At 40.2% G+C, this 17,300-nt stretch overlaps 1 protein-coding gene across 8 annotated transcripts; it reads left to right on the forward strand.

Moving 5' to 3' along the window:
- The first annotated feature begins 1,941 nt into the window (after window positions 1-1,941).
- Window positions 1,942-16,845, forward strand: nt5c2a (5'-nucleotidase, cytosolic IIa). 8 transcript variants are annotated; one of them, XM_076975504.1, is made up of 20 exons: window positions 1,942-2,044; window positions 3,433-3,549; window positions 5,170-5,208; window positions 6,548-6,621; window positions 7,368-7,485; window positions 7,628-7,723; window positions 7,894-7,985; window positions 8,097-8,154; window positions 8,239-8,332; window positions 8,427-8,480; window positions 8,583-8,666; window positions 8,826-8,867; window positions 9,080-9,187; window positions 9,351-9,417; window positions 9,514-9,684; window positions 9,952-10,003; window positions 10,246-10,306; window positions 10,427-10,603; window positions 13,976-14,232; window positions 16,221-16,845. In XM_076975504.1, exons 2-19 carry the CDS (start codon window positions 3,449-3,451, stop codon window positions 14,207-14,209), a joined length of 1,722 nt encoding a protein of 573 aa, XP_076831619.1. In that variant the 5' UTR covers window positions 1,942-2,044; window positions 3,433-3,448; the 3' UTR covers window positions 14,210-14,232; window positions 16,221-16,845. The 8 variants fall into 8 exon arrangements, with proteins under 8 accessions (XP_076831619.1, XP_076831616.1, XP_076831620.1 ...); XM_076975501.1 differs by having other exon boundaries at window positions 13,976-16,845; XM_076975502.1 differs by having other exon boundaries at window positions 2,036-2,121; window positions 13,976-16,845.
- The last annotated feature ends 455 nt before the right edge of the window (window positions 16,846-17,300 follow it).

The following is a 17,300-nucleotide window of genomic DNA, read 5'->3' on the forward strand; positions in this document are numbered from 1 at the left end:
TTCGTTAAACCTCTGTAAGCATTTATTGGGTTAGTCAATTTCAGGACCATGGACAGAGCATCGCCTCACACACAACTTTTGGAAGGATGTATAATATTCCGAAATGCCCTAGACTAGATTGATTTTGTGTAAACTGGTATGTTGGTGTTCTGTTCGTTGTGAAATAACGTGGATGAAATTAACAAACGGATATAGCCCAACTTCATGACTTTATAGACTTGATAACCTGTGTTACTTGTGTGTTAAGCATCCCATTTCGATGGTTTTGGACTGCAATTGTCTTCGGTAATCATAGTCTCTTCTTACATTTGAATATATATAGATATATGTTATTTTTGTTTGTTTGCAACTTAGCTTATAAAACGTGTCGGCGTACAACGTTGACGGTTATAGAGACGATAGTGTAATTTTTAGTTAAATTGTGGGTAATCGACGACAATTTTCTGGGGTATGGTTACGTGAAGACTTCGGATAGTCATACAGCATTATGCTGCAGGAATGAATCAAAATGAGTTTACGCAGTACAGGACAAAATAAGCTCGGCATTCATCACACGGATACAAGTCAATACCATTCTGCCTAAAATCCAAAAGGTTGTCATGAAATTCACTTCATTTACACATTTGGAAAGTTTTTGTCACCGAAAACATTACCAGTTATCACATATTGTCGACTTGCGATAAAAAGACAGATACAGGCGAGACAGATATACGGCCTCTAAACATATCTGTGCCAATTGGGTCCCACGCTTCCAAAAAGTCACATCAGTATTTTGTCAAATGACTTTCAAAAGAAAACAAAAAGAAATATATAATTATTTTACAGGAAATAATATATATAGTAATTCATTAATGCTAAAGTGTTAGGGACATCTAGTGGGCTTTTATTCTTTGGCATCTTTGGCATAAACGTAGACAGGGTTACGTGCAGCGGTTTGACTCACAGTTTATCTGTTTGTTTTGTTGACGTCACTCAGACTGTTGGTCTAATTCAGACAAAACACGGTCGGCCATACCTTCATACCGCGATAGGCAACTTGTGCATAGTTAGATAGGACCAGTAGATGGCAATATTACTGTACAAGTGTAGGCTATTATTCTAACGTTTGTTATTTGTTCATTTATTTAGATATTAAAGAATAATACAGTATTTGGCTACAATTTAGTCGATCTCATTTACTGGCTTTTATTATATTTTTGCATTTAATTTAATCATTTTAGCTGTTGACAGTACCTGGACTGTTTTGCATATCAAGCTTCAAGACATTTTATTCTAGACAAAAAGTGACAAAAGGAAAATAGCGTTTAACATTCTCAGCTGATAAATGCTTGAACTAAAAAACAACTGCAGCTGTAGATGTATATAATGGAAGCCATTACTTGAGGAGAATATTTGACCTGATAATGTTAAGTCAGCGTAAGTCAGTGGTTACAAGCACACACAGTAGTCTGCATATGAACATACAATGTTAAACAAAAGGCTACATATTGTGCCATTACATAGGACTCTGCAATAAATACAGAACAACAAATATGGTGGAAAGATTATCATAAGGCAAAAAGATGTGTAATGCAAATATATGTGCAAAAGTACAGGCTATACACTGCTGCTAACTGCATAAAATCATGGGATATTGAATCATAACAGCAACATATGAAGAGCAGATAAAATTAATTATTATGGGCTACCTGGTGCTACACTGTAAAATAAACTGATCAGACAAATTTTGTTAATAAACATTAAACATCTAGTATTTGAAAATACCAATAGCTATAGGTAAATATCTAGGCCATACAAAAACGGCACTTTCTAAAACAGGTTGGATGCGCAGTATGCTGATTAAAAGATCGAATGGACACCTTGCAATCTGTGTCGTAGACATCATATAGGACGTCCACTCCGACGTGACAGGTTAGACTACCTGATAATAATCTCCACAGATGCGACAACCGGAGCTGCGGTCTGAATCCAGCCAGTGCGCGCATGCGCAGTGTAGAGACTTGTGCAGCCGCGTATTCTTCGCCAGACTAGAGACGAGAGGAAGGTGCGTATGCTAAGCTAGCGGCGCAGAGGGATACGCGGCGAATTTAAGGGCAGAACCGGCGCGGACGTTCAAGACGGGTACCGGGTTTTATTCAGCCCGTTTAAACGTGTCGAACGACATATGTGTGATGCTACCGTGAATCAGGGAGGTTAATCGAGCCGCGACAGGAAGCGTCAGGCTAGCCGACTAACGGACGCCGCGACGGAACCGAGACAGCAAGTTGGCGTCGACGTTGGCTAAGTTAACGGACCGCGGCACGGTCGGTGCAGCCCGCTCGGTCCCGCATGCCAATATTAACTTCACTAACTTTATACGCGTCTGGCTCGGCCAACTTTTGCGATATTTTGCGGACATAAATGACCTGGCGCGCTGTTTGTGTCGGCGGCTAACAAGGTCAGCAGCAGAAAGTTGGCGAAGCGGCAGCAGATTTATCGACTGGTAATCTGAGCCGCGTTAAAATAATCCACACTTTTAAAATAACAATAATCCACACTTCAGCGTGGCGAGTGTGAGGTTAATTTACCTGCCCTGGCTATCTTCACGTCGTGGTATATATTAGGTTAAAGTGATGATGCCCTTGTTTGCTAGCTCGGCTGATGTGAGGGTGCAGATGTGCGTGGTGATCACAAAACGGGATTATAATCCGTCCAGTTCCAGATTAGTAATCTGTAATATGGCGTGTCTGTCACCTGTTTCTCTAGTTGGCTTCATTTTACTGATTTTTACGGTTCCAGTCACACGTGATAACGTTGAAAAACAAATCAGGCGAATTGTTATAGTTTGACGCAGTTAAATAAAGTACCTCGGGGATTTATTTAAATAAACGTTCTTCATGATTAAATATTACCATTTGAAAAAAGCTATTTGACCCTTATTATCGTATTGAGTAAACAGAGCAAGACGCGTTTACTATTTATTTATAGATAACTATAAAGGGAAAATCCTAATCTAACGAGTTAAGGAATGGGTCCTTGAAACGATGTCTGTTGTCCTTGAAGTAGAATTTAAAAGTTAGAGAGGAATGTCATTTTACAACATGTCAGTGTTATGCTAGACGCAATTCCAGAAATAACAATATTCTGTTAACAATAATCGATTCTTACTGTTTTTAAAAGATATTAAAAGTAATATAAAGTAATACCTGTCTTCTGTTGTTTGGTAGTAGCAACAGAATGAAGCTATTATAACTTGGACACTATACATGAAGGATCATCTTTTGAGATCCCAGAGGTGTTTTCAAGCCTAGTTAAAAGTCCATTTTCAATACTTGAATTTCAGTTTTATCTTTATTAGCCTCATCATTATGAATAATGACAGTGTTCATTTAGTTTATATTTACCTTTGCCTAGTAATATCAATTGTATAATCATGGATAATTTTCTACTCAGACTTAAACGGTTGAAGATGACTACGTCTTGGAGTGATCGACTTCAGAACTACTCAGACCTTCCTGCCAACATGGATGGCTTGTCTATGAAAAAGTTCAGACGTGAGGCCCATCACAGGTACAGATTCTGAACTAAAATCATGCTGTCTAGACCTCTGCTGGTGTCTTGAACTGCACAAACAATTATTGTTTATTTTATATCTTGGTGTAATTTACCATAAATTACAAAACATAAAATCATCCTCTCCCTTCTTTATTAGGGTAGGTGAACTCTCGCTCAGCTGAAATGATGCAGGTTGCGTTTATATGTTTAGATAAGCTAAGTTCTTAGTTCTTAATGTTTCAAGTTAGGGGAGAGTGCTAAACATTTTTATACTTAAAAGCATGTAATACATTTCATTTAGACATTTAGATTTTTTAAATATACTGTATTTAAGGAGAGTCATCAGCCTGCACAGTATTATGTACCGTACAATTGCATTGATATTTATTTATTTTTAAGTCTTATGAATTATTACACAGTTAATCTAAGTAAGATCTGTGTTGCTATATTGCTATATAGGTGGAAATGACACCCTTGTTGATCAAACAAGAGGTAGACATTATGCAAAGTTAAACACTCATTCACATGAAATGTAAATAATTTTGCTTATAGCAGTGCTAGACTTTGGAGAAAAAGCCACATGACTCGTTTAGTCTTGTTTGTAGTGCCCGTAACTATTTGGGGGATTATGCAATATCAAACACCCTTTTTTGCAATATCAAACACCCTTTTGCGAGACTTTTGCCAGATTGATGTTAAAGGATTGCATTAAAGAATCTCACATATATTACTTATAGGTCTGCAGTCATTGTTCTTGATATTTTTGGAATTGCCTTAACATTGCATTGAAATTGCTTGACAGCAGTATGAGATTATATGTGCGGTTATATTAGCAGTGTCTGACATGCCAAAAGTTGGTCTTGTTTACCCAAACAGCTTGCTTGTTAATTTCATATGGCATTATTACAGTAGTAAGCTAAGTTCTTAAACAGACATTTTGGTTACACTTTGGATAGTCATTGCAATTTCAAAATAAAATGTCACTGATAATTGTACTAAGAAATAACCTGTATATAGGATATTTTGTTGTAGGTAAATTTAGAGTATGCAGCATAGTGAACAGCTTATCATTTTAATATAACATAAAATGTTTGTTTGTCTCTATACATTTTATGACGTGTAATAACTTGTTTCTATGTGGCTGCACTCTACTTTTATATTTCTGTGTAAATAAAAATATCCATATTGATGTGCATGCGAGTATGATTAAAGACATTAAAAAATAATAAAGTGTACTTGTAGCCGAGTGCATTGTTGTGTTGCCATCTGGAGTTTTACTTGTTTAAGTTAAAACTAGTAATTGACTAGGACCATTTGGAGGAGATAATCAGATATGCAATAAAGGTTTCTGCAATATTCTGACAATTCCCCTGTTTTATGTAGAATATACAAGAAACTCTTTGCTGGGTGCATACAATGTGGCATGGCTCAATGTGCTGGAAAAAAAAACCATCAGCTAAAAACAACAAAAACCACTTATTTTGTAAGAAACATTAGTAAAATCAAATTATGAGGAACTATGTCAATGTTGTGTTCTTTCTTACCCACTCCAGTGCACTGCTATTACTGTGCAGTGGCAGTAGCCAATGTACACAGTGTAGTAATGCATAGCACATGTATTCCTCTATTACAAAGCTTACCACGGGAACTGGCCCAATGTCATCCAGCCATGAGGTACGCCAAAGTTTTGTCATTGACATGAGATACTGACTTTTGTAATTGATGTTTTGTCCATCAAATCATCAGCACTTTTTCTAAAAATGTAGTGGAAAACTGTTCCTTCGTACTTACTGAGCGCTGTGCTGTGGCCTCTTTTAGGTGTTCATAGGTAGACCAGGTTTTGGTCTTGATGGGATTTCGTATGTATGAGATCTCTCTTTCATTCACTCATATCCCTTCAGTTTATTAACTTGGGCATTTCTGTCATTTTACACAGATGTATTTTTAATCACATCTGAATTATAAATTGTTCCTATGAAGTGAGTTAATTTGATCATTTGTGCAATGGTGTTTAAATGAAATATTTTTGAATTATAATGAGTGAATCATAACAAATGTTAATTTTACCAAATGATTTCTCTAATATTAAAAAAAAAAACAATTTTATTCGGTATCATTTGCTGATCTAGTTAGTAACATATAATGTCACTTTAAACTAGTAGTTATTTAGGCAAATTACATTTTTATTAGTTTGTTCATTTATTTATTTATTTTGTTTTATTCATCATTGATTGCTTGGATTTTGGTTAAATAAGCAAAAACATATGCAGAAATAAGCCATTTTGGGATGAGTGTATAAATGCCTTGAACTATTTTTTTAAGTTTCTAAAGTTAGTATATTTGTCTTGGTGTGGTATTTCTTAAGAAACAAAATTTGAAAGACCCACAGGAAATGCCTTGAACATGGTAAATTGCAGTGAAAGTAATATTTTCTTCATAAAGGTTTTGTATTTGTTTTTGTCTATTATGACACTACCTTTTGGCAAGAATATACTAAACATATGACCATTTGTTTATGTTCTATGTAAAAGTGTAAGGTCAGCTCACAGTAATTTAAAGGACCATACCAATATGATTTTAACTCAACCTCACTACCAGATAACATAAATGTTGCCAGTCTATACCATCTTTTTTTATTTGGTGTGATATGTGATTAAATCATTTGTGATATTTCCAGTTGTGTGTAGAAATCCCATGTAATAGTAGCATGTGTGTCAGTTTTCATAACAGGATCTGTTTCTTTTACAAATATATTATCACTTATGTCTGCTAACAGCTCATCAGCTAATTCTCCCTTCTACCCAATTAGTTTTATTTAAAAATCAATTAAACTGCTGCTAACCCACCATTAATTTTTTTTTATTTCCACACACAAAATGTTTTTTTCTTTCTCCTAAAATATTACATATGTTTGCAGAAAAGTAAAAACATGTTGCCTACAAGGCTGATGCACTGTATGTTTGCCTGTGAGGATCATGTGTGTGAGCCCTGATCGTATTCTTTGCATCCTCAGAGTTTTTGTCAACAGAAGCTTGGCAATGGAGAAGATAAAATGCTTTGGCTTTGATATGGATTATACTCTAGCAGGTAAGTACTCTCACACGTTTGTGCCATGTGTAAGACATCTCAGTCAAATTTAAGATGTACCTTAAATACTGTATATTCACTCCATGCTGACCACAATAATAATTTCCATGAATACATGAATAGTCACAAGTAATCTATTGCATCAGAGTTATTCTATCTGGGGCCATCATTATGTGGTGACAGCATAAGCATGTAATGATTCTGTTAATAGCTCGTATCTTAAAATGGGTCGTGTGTAAGGACAGGGGGTGGGTTATGCTGACTAATAAATAACTACTAAGTTTAACATGAAGGGCTGTAATTTCAGACATTTTGTAAAGGGCCTCTGATGGATATTTTCCTTTACCTCTTGCTGACACCAAGAAGCGTAGAGATTTTATGACATGTTTGAAGTGTGTTAAAGGTCAGCTATTTTGTAATCAGAATTCTGTGACAAGGTCTGGGTTAAAATGGACAGTGAATGCTTGGATTATATATTGTGGGACATGGATGCCTTGGATTATATAGTGTGGGAAATGGATGCTTTGAAGGATGAAAATTGGTACTTTCCATTGCAGTAATTGGACACACATGCACATAATACGGTTTTCCTTGCTCATTTGTATACAATCACGAAATCACTAGATGGGAGTGAACACATCATGCACACTTGTACATCAGAGGCTTGTGTGAGAAATGCTTGTGTTGTTTTTTTTTTTCTGGATATTTGTCTGGTCACAAATGTTTCTCTGTTTACTGTTTCACAGTGTATAAGTCTCCAGAATATGAATCCCTGGGCTTTGACCTGACTGTGGAGCGACTTGTGTCCATCGGTTACCCACAAGAACTTCTAAACTTTGTCTATGACCCTGCCTTCCCAACCAGGTAATCTTTCAGACTTCTGTAGGCGTTCAATGAAAGCTGACTATCACACTGGAATGTAGGGATTAGTGCTGTTATGTTCTCATTATTAACTACCAAAAAGTCAATTACATAATTAGATTAATACAAATTATTTTCTTCACAGAGGCCTGGTATTTGATACTTTGTATGGCAATCTGTTGAAAGTGGATGCCTATGGCAACATATTGGTTTGTGCCCATGGCTTTATCTTCATGCGTGGGTGAGTGGCTATGACTTGTAAGCTTGAACGTGTATATTTATACAAAACAAAATGTAGTCAAATATATTCATACCCAGTTTCAATATATTTCCATGACTTTTCTGTTCAGTGTTATATTTCAATTATATTCTTGCTTTTGCTTGCCATTTCTCTCTACTCATATGGAATAGGCCAGAGATTAGAGAACTATACCCAAACAAGTTTATCCAGCGTGGGGATACAGAGCGATTCTACATACTTAACACGCTCTTTAACCTCCCTGGTAAGGCATTTCACTGCAGACCTTTGCTTTAGCACAAATGACATGTATGGTCGTTCCTGCTGTCCATTAAATGTGTTCTTAACTCAGACTAGTTGTTTCTCTCACCCCCAGAGACCTACCTTTTTGCTTGTTTGGTTGATTTCTTCACCAGCTGCTCCAGATACACTAGGTTTGTTAATGTTTTCATACCTCGTTTCAGGTTGAAACTATTTTGCCCTTTTCCATTTTGTAAAAATGTTCTTTGTTTCCATAGCTGTGAGACGGGTTTTAAAGATGGAGATCTCTTCATGTCTTTCAAGAGTATGTTCCAGGATGTCAGGGATGCTGTTGACTGGGTCCATTTCAAGGCAAGGAAACCTAAGATTTTGTTGTTTTTTTTTTTAAGTTATGGCCTTCATTTCCACCATGACATGTTGATAGATATTTGGTGTATTTCTTTAGGGATCACTAAAAGAAAAGACCGTAGAAAACCTAGAGAAGTATGTTGTAAAGGATGTGAGTATACAGACGTTATGTTGCAGTTATTTGATCTGTGTCTAGTAATACTCCATGTGCTGGTCAATCGTGGTAATCGTATCTTTTTTCCTCTTAAATAAGGCCAAGCTGCCTCTGCTCCTCAGTCGAATGAATGAAGTGGGCAAAGTCTTCCTGGCCACTAACAGTGACTACAAGTACACTCATGTAAGTGTGGCTGCTTGCCCTCAGCTCCTAATCACTATGTCTCATTGTAAGGTTCGATTTTCAAAAAAAAAACTTTAAATATTTTTTTGTGTGTGCAAAACTTGTTTTGTAATGCAAAGTTTAACTTGCAGAACCTTTCCTTTCCCATTATTCTCTTAGAAAATCATGACATACTTGTTTGACTTTCCTCATGGCCCTAAAGTAAGTGAAAAATTGTTTTTGTATTATTTTTGTCTTTTAACAGTCATGTAGGTAGACAGTGTCCTAAACTGTCCATAGTACAAGCGAAAAAAGATGTTTGCCTTGAGTAATTGATAGTTTCTACCAGGATAATTGGTGGAGATTAATATTCTCTGTTAATGACAGCACATGTGTGTGTGTATGGTTCTAAATCTGGTGTTTGTCATTTTCAGTTAGGCTCAGCTCATCGGCCTTGGCAGTCTTACTTTGATCTCATTCTGGTCGATGCCAGGAAGCCCCTGTTTTTCGGGGAAGGCACCGTCCTGAGACAGGTGGATACGGTAAGCTATCGCGGTCCTGTTGTACAGTCCTGTTGCTCTCATCACACCATCATCCCCAGTTCCAGGACGTATGTAGGGCGGTGGTGGAGGTGCTGCTGTCGACACATGGGGTGTGCATGAAGACAGTTTTGGTCAGTGATTCATTCACTTACTTTTCTTGCAGACCACTGGAAGGCTGAAGATTGGAACTTACACTGGACCTCTGCAGCATGGAATTGTGTACTCTGGTGGTACGTATTAACGTTGCATAAGGCCACTTAAATTGGTGTTAGGCTGTGGGTATTTTTTTTTTTTCTTCTTGATTGTAATTGTATTTCCGTCTGTAGGTTCTTCAGATATTGTGTGTGATCTGTTGGGGGCTAAAGGGAAGGACATCTTGTACATCGGTGACCACATTTTTGGAGACATCCTGAAGTCTAAGAAGCGGCAGGGCTGGAGGACGTTCCTGGTGATTCCTGAGCTGGCTCAGGAGCTGCATGTGTGGACCGACAAGAGTGGTGAGGCTCGTTATGGGAGACTCCGCACGTGTTGCTGTCACTTATGGGGGTGTGAAGAGCACTCCTGTTTGAGTGAGGCACACCTTCACAGGCGGCCTTACCACATACGGGCAGACTCGATTCATGTTCAGCACAGTTCACTTGATTACCACCATGTCTATATTATTAAGTTCGTTCTGAACGAGGACGCCCTCTCAAGTGAGCTGGGCGTTTGGAGATCTGAGACTACCTAATGATATAGGACTCTTATTCTGCTTTCTCTTACAGCTCTTTTTGAAGAACTGCAGAGTTTGGATATCTTCCTGGCAGAGCTCTATAAGTAAGCCTCAGCTTTAGGACGTATGTGCTGAGTAATTCTTTAAATAGAAACAGATGCATACCATTCCATGAGTTTGAAGTCACTGTACATGTAAATTAGGGGGCGGACATTTTGTTTCTATTTTAAGGCCAGCTCCCTGCCTCTCTGGGGGTTTACTCCTCTTTGTCCCTCTTTACTCCTTCCTAACTTCCTGATCCTGCCCCTCCCCTTTACTCCTCTATCCTCCCTTTCTTTTCCCACAGACATTTGGACAGCAGCAGTAATGAGAGACCTGACATTAGCTCCCTTCAAAGGAGGATTAAGGTCAGGATAATGATCATGACTCATGGTCCAGCGTGATAAAGGAACTTAACAAGGCCATTCATCTAATCTAGCTGAGTAGTGTTGAATGTCACATTCACAGAACTCGTCTGATTTTCACAGAAAGTGACCCATGACATGGACATGTGCTACGGGATGATGGGTAGTCTGTTCCGCAGCGGCTCCCGCCAGACTCTCTTCGCATCTCAGGTGATGCGCTACGCCGACCTGTACGCCGCCTCCTTCATCAACCTGCTCTACTACCCCTTCAGCTACCTGTTCAGAGCAGCACACGTACTGGTGAGAACACACACACACATACACACACACACACACACCCCAATATACTCTACTACCCCTTCAGCTACCTGTTCAGAGCAGCACACGTACTGGTGAGAACACACACACACACACACACACACACACACACACACCCAATATACTCTACTACCCCTTCAGCTACCTGTTCAGAGCAGCACATGTACTGGTGAGAACACACACACACACACACACACACACACACACACCCAATATACTCTACTACCCCTTCAGCTACCTGTTCAGAGCTGCACATGTACTGGTGAGAATAAACACACACACACACACACACACACACACACACACACACACACACACACACACACCCAATATACTCTACTACCCCGTCAGCTACCCGTTCAGAGCTGCACATGTACTGGTGAGAATAAAGACACACACACACACACACACACACACACACACACCCCAATATACTCTACTACCCCTTCAGCTACCTGTTCAGAGCTGCACATGTACTGGTGAGAACACACACACACACACACCCCAATATACTCTACTACCCCTTCAGCTACCTGTTCAGAGCTGCACACGTACTGGTGAGAAGAAACACACACACACACACACACACACACACACACACACACCCCAATATACTCTACTACCCCTCCAGCTACCTGTTCAGAGCAGCACACGTACTGGTGAGAACACACACACACACACACACCCCAATATACTCTACTACCCCTTCAGCTACCTGTTCAGAGCTGCACATGTACTGGTGAGAAGAAACACGCACACACACACACACACACACACACACACACACCCCAATATACTCTACTACCCCTCCAGCTACCTGTTCAGAGCAGCACACGTACTGGTGAGAACACACACACACACACACACACCCCAATATACTCTACTACCCCTCCAGCTACCTGTTCAGAGCAGCACACGTACTGGTGAGAACACACACACACACACACCCCAATATACTCTACTACCCCTTCAGCTACCCGTTCAGAGCTGCACATGTACTGGTGAGAATAAAGACACACACACACACACACACACACACACACACCCCAATATACTCTACTACCCCTCCAGCTACCTGTTCAGAGCAGCACACGTACTGGTGAGAACACACACACACCCACACCAATATACTCTACTACCCCTTCAGCTACCTGTTCAGAGCTGCACATGTACTGGTGAGAACACACACACACACACACCCCAATATACTCTACTACCCCTTCAGCTACCTGTTCAGAGCTGCACACGTACTGGTGAGAAGAAACACACACACACACACACACACACACCCCCCCCAATATACTCTACTACCCCTCCAGCTACCTGTTCAGAGCAGCACACGTACTGGTGAGAACACACACACACACACACACCCCAATATACTCTACTACCCCTTCAGCTACCCGTTCAGAGCTGCACATGTACTGGTGAGAAGAAACACACACACACACACACACACACCCCAATATACTCTACTACCCCTCCAGCTACCTGTTCAGAGCAGCACACGTACTGGTGAGAACACACACACACACACACACCCCAATATACTCTACTACCCCTCCAGCTACCTGTTCAGAGCTGCACATGTACTGGTGAGAAGAAACACACACACACACACACACACACACACACACACACACACCCCAATATACTCTACTACCCCTCCAGCTACCTGTTCAGAGCAGCACACGTACTGGTGAGAACACACACACACACCCCAATATACTCTACTACCCCTTCAGCTACCCGTTCAGAGCTGCACATGTACTGGTGAGAATAAAGACACACACACACACACACACACACACACACACACACACACACCCCAATATACTCTACTACCCCTTCAGCTACCTGTTCAGAGCTGCACACGTACTGGTGAGAACACACACACACACACACACACACCCCAATATACTCTACTACCCCTTCAGCTACCCGTTCAGAGCAGCACACGTACTGGTGAGAATAAAGAGACACCCCCCCCCCCCCCCCCCCCCCCCCATACTCTACTACCCCTTCAGTTACCTGTTGGAGCTGCACGCGTACTGGTGAGAAGACACACACACACACCCACACCAATATACTCTACTACCCCTTCAGCTACCTGTTCAGAGCTGCACACCTACTGGTGAGAATGAACACACACACACACACACACACACACACACCCAATATACTCTACTACCCCTTCAGTTACCTGTTAGAGCTGCACACGTACTGGTGAGAAGAAAGACACACACACACACACACACACACACACACACACACACACACACACACCCCAATATACTCTACCACCCCTTCAGCTATCTGTTTAAAGCTGCAAATGTACTGGTGAGAAACCCGCGCGCGCGCACACACACACACTTTGTACACACACAAGTACTGGTGAGAAAATACGCACACCTACATGCATGCACATTAACCAACTGCAATTCTGTCTTATTGACCTTTTCGGAGCTGAATAAGTATGATGAGTCTAAGCTTCTGTGGGTTTTTGCTAAGCAACCCACACAAACATTTAATTTAACATTTATGGCTTTTGGGTGAAATTTCAGGATGAACCTAAAATGCACTCTAACCGTTACAGGTGAACTTAATGTGACCTTCTCTAAAGTTTTGAATGCACATGTTCAACTGTGTTTCAGTACCTTTTACACAACTTGCTGTTCTCTAACAAGAAGCTTAACAGCAACATTCACAACAGGTGTTTGACCCATGAATCAACCAATAAATGTCCTGGTTCAGTTAGAATTGGCATTTAAACAGTCCTAATCATACTGAGATCAAGATTACACCTAACAACTGATCAACAGCACCTCACCATTACGAGGCTTCAAACAGGATGTTCTCAGATGGAAGTGGCCACTGAGCTTAGAGTGTCATCAGCAGGTTACAAAAGCGATACAGAGAGACTGGAAGAACACATGAGAAGTTATTGAGACGTTGACATTTTGTTGCTGGAGTTTACCCACCACTATAGTTGGCTTTGCAATAAATTGTTTGAGATGAGGAAATCACCATTTCTTCTTAAATCACCATCACCGTTTCTTCTTAAATGCCCTACTTTCATGATGTATCACTGTAGCGTGAACCTTTTAGATTTTCCATAGATTTCACCCAAAAGCCAAGTATCCATAACTTTTTGTGAGTAGTGTATGTTACTATTGGTAATGAGACTTTGAGTTGAATTACATTTCAGAATTCTCAAGCTGATTTTAAGTTTTGTCGTAGGCGGTGTGTGTACAGGCAACAGATGAAGTTTACATCATCAGTGTGGGTTTGAGTGGAGGAAGTTTTGTGGGCAGCACGCGTTTGTGTACCAAACCGCTCTCGTTTCTGCCTTAGATGCCTCACGAGTCCACTGTGGAGCACACGCACGTGAATATCAATGACACGGAGTCACCCATGGCAACCCGTAACCGCCACTCTGTGGACTTCAGAGACAACGAGTGTAAGAAACACCAGCTGACCCGCTCCATCAGTGAGATCCAGCCTCCACACCTGTTCCCTCAGACCCCACAGGAGATCACCCACTGCCATGACGAGGATGATGATGAGGAGGAAGAGGAGGAAGAATAGGCAGGTCGTAGATTCAGAGTCAAGTGCGTGCAGGTCTTCTGTATATATGGTTACAAAGAAACCAGTTTGTTCATCATGGCGTTTATAAGCCATAAATCAGCTATATACATAAAATAAAATGATTATTATTTTTGTTGTCTATTCCAAATCCGGTTATATTTTTAGAACTTTGTTTAGTAAGTACAATAAGCTTTGAGGTGCCTTCTGTTGTTCAGGCTTCGTTTTGTAAGAGATTCACTTTGGATGCCCATAGTGGAACCCTCGCCAACCAAACTCCTCCTTGTCACACGCGAGAAGGTCGAGTTCCTTTGCAAACAGAGCCGTGCTTCTCTGAGTCATAACATGCAAATGTTCCGGTTTGTGCGAATGACTGGTTCTGTAACTTGTTACTATGCCGTTTGCATGATTGTGAGGGATCAAATGCAGTATTTTTTAGCCTAGCTTTAAAACGTAGCTGCATGCAGTGGCCTTAGGTTACATGTAACGAGTGATGCTATTTTGAGCCTCCAAATTATAACCATTGTGCATGATGACAATTATTGCGAGATTCCTCACCCCATTGACCAGAGCCGTCCGTAAACAGTGTTGACTCATGATGAAGCCTCTCCTAACCAATTTTCCACAAGCGTTCACTTTCCTTGTGGAAATAAGCTCGTACAGTACAGCCTGTATCTTGCTTACTTTGTTCATCGTTTCCATTATAGGAACGTTTTGCAACGTTTTGTACTATTACCTTTACGGTTCTGTTTTATATTTGGTTAAATTTGTCTTGAAAGTACGGTTTTTGTCCAAGAAGCTGGACGTAGATTACAATCGACAACTGTTATATGCATCTGAGATGAATACAGCCACTCTGCAACTGCACTAGACTGGCAACTGTATCAACATGAATATCTTCGCAGCCGTTACAGAGGAGTTTGTGGTATTTGATCTCTGCATGCAGATTTAAGACTGTTTTACTACGCAAACAGCAGAAGAGATCTTGGGCCACTGAACCTGTGTGTAGCTATGCGCAGTACTGGGGCTTGCTAAGACTTGCCCAGACGGTGGAGCTGGTGTCCACGTTGCAGCTTCAGTATTTACATTTTTGCTGTAAAATTGCTGTATTCTCGTTATAGTTCTTTTACTTGAATGCTTACTTGTGACTGGAAATGTATTGCTTGAACACTGTAGTCTGTGCCATCCCGTACTGTAACGATAAGAAGTGAGAAGCTCTACCTTTAGTGAGATTCGCTGTTCTGACCTCCAGCGTGTCGAGGACGTTAAATGTGGACCAAAGGAATAGAAACCGATCCGTCCTGCAGCATTTCCTGGCTGCTGTGTTAAAGTATACATATGATGTTCCTCTTACCAAACCCTGTGTCATATATTGCTATTCCCACAGGATACTGCTTGTAGCACGTCCATTCAGGTTTTACAGATGTAAAGTCACCCTAATCATCATGCTAAAATGATAACAGGGCAAAATATTATGTAAGCAGCATGTATTTGTTTGGATTGAGTGGCAATGTTTACTTTGACTGTATGACTGGATGGTGTTGTCTTGTTCCTGTCTATTGCTTTGATATGTTAACATGCTGTACTGTTTAACATAGACCTACAAATGGATATTGTCTATTCACCCTTACACAATCTGAAAATATACATGTTCTGAAATAAGAGGATTTCCCCCGCTTGTTCTGAGGTAGCAGGTGTATATTCAGAACTAAAGACGGCTTGGTTTGATGCCTGTGCATGAGATCACTAGGTCCACACCTGACATACTAATTCATGAATGGTTTTGTCATGTACAGGAAGTGTACAGTATTTGAGAGAACACTGGCTTCCCTTTGATTCCTGGAGTGACTGAAATGTCTTTAACTTTGTTATCTTTCCACCAGATTATTTTTAACCTGCTATATGTGAGCATAAGAAGTGTGATCTCTCTATGCGGAAAAGGACATGCTTTTGTGGGAAGATCAAAATGTGGTTCACCATTTTACATTCTGATTTGTTTGCTGATTTCTAATAGATTACTGTGCAAACAGGGAGACTGAGTTTCTGCCCCCACCCAAAAGTTATTTCTCATCAGACATGACCCACTATGCACAGCCTCAGTTCATCAAGGGAATTTGCCTGTTTCTGAATAGTGCCATCACCCAGGAGTCACTACAGAAGCTCCCCCCAGTGAGGGGGAAATGAAGAATGACAATTTTGATATGAACGTTATTTCTGTGTCAGATTACACATGGTGAGTACAATCACCTAAATGTGCTTCACTTGACCACAGATTCTGAAGCGTGTGTGCCATCTGTAAGCTGACGCTGCCTATGAGATGTAAAACATCAAATGTGCACTCAAGTTGTAATTATGTTGCTTCAATATGTAGATCTGTTATGTTGATTCAACCTAGTGATACTGTTGAGTCATAAGACATGAGGCTCACAGACTGCACACATTTAAAAGACTGAAGATTAGGTGGTGGCCTGTAATTGTGGTTCCCTTATTTTCTTATTTCTTGCTTTTTCAGTGTTTGCATATGTGTTAGATTTTCACTAGCTTTATTTTTCCATAAGAAACTGAAAAAAAAGGAAGAATCATGGATGACATTTCTAATCTGTAATTTTACTGTAGAAATAAAGCCATTTTCCCTCCTAGGTTCTGGCTATTGTTATTGTAATTGTCACAGTTTTGTGCAATGTTGCATTTTAAACAGTGTATTTGGCTAATAGTGTGTCTTATGGAGAGCGCTGTGTGTGCTGTATCACCACCTGGTGGCATTGCAACCAAACACTACTTTCATTCCTATACGTTTTTCACACATGGTGTTTGCTGGGGTTTTTATTCTTTTCTAAACATAATTATCTAGGTCTTTTTGGAATCATGATAGTGTGGGACACAGGGACACATGCCGTACAGAGCCAAGTAGCCCATCTACACCTCTACATGTCTTCATTTTGAGCACTTATTGTTTCTTAGTTCATCAAATCTGATTTTGGAATGTAAGAATGCTTGGAGTTCTGCTGCAAACTACAGTGTCCCCTGTTTTGTTTGTTTTCCTTCAAAATTGTTTTTTAAAATGTAGAAAAATACATATCAGTCTGGTATTCTG

This window comes from Brachyhypopomus gauderio, chromosome 15 (assembly GCF_052324685.1).
Source record: "Brachyhypopomus gauderio isolate BG-103 chromosome 15, BGAUD_0.2, whole genome shotgun sequence".
Taxonomy (NCBI): domain Eukaryota; kingdom Metazoa; phylum Chordata; class Actinopteri; order Gymnotiformes; family Hypopomidae; genus Brachyhypopomus; species Brachyhypopomus gauderio.

Bases quoted from the DNA above. Each gene is read 5' to 3' on its own strand.
- nt5c2a (XM_076975501.1), top strand. From the start codon at position 3,449: ATGACTACGTCTTGGAGTGATCGACTTCAGAACTACTCAGACCTTCCT. The intron at 9,418-9,513 runs GTACGTATTAAC...TTCCGTCTGTAG, and splicing joins TGGAATTGTGTACTCTGGTG to GTTCTTCAGATATTGTGTGT. The intron at 9,685-9,951 runs GTGAGGCTCGTT...TTTCTCTTACAG, and splicing joins TGTGTGGACCGACAAGAGTG to CTCTTTTTGAAGAACTGCAG.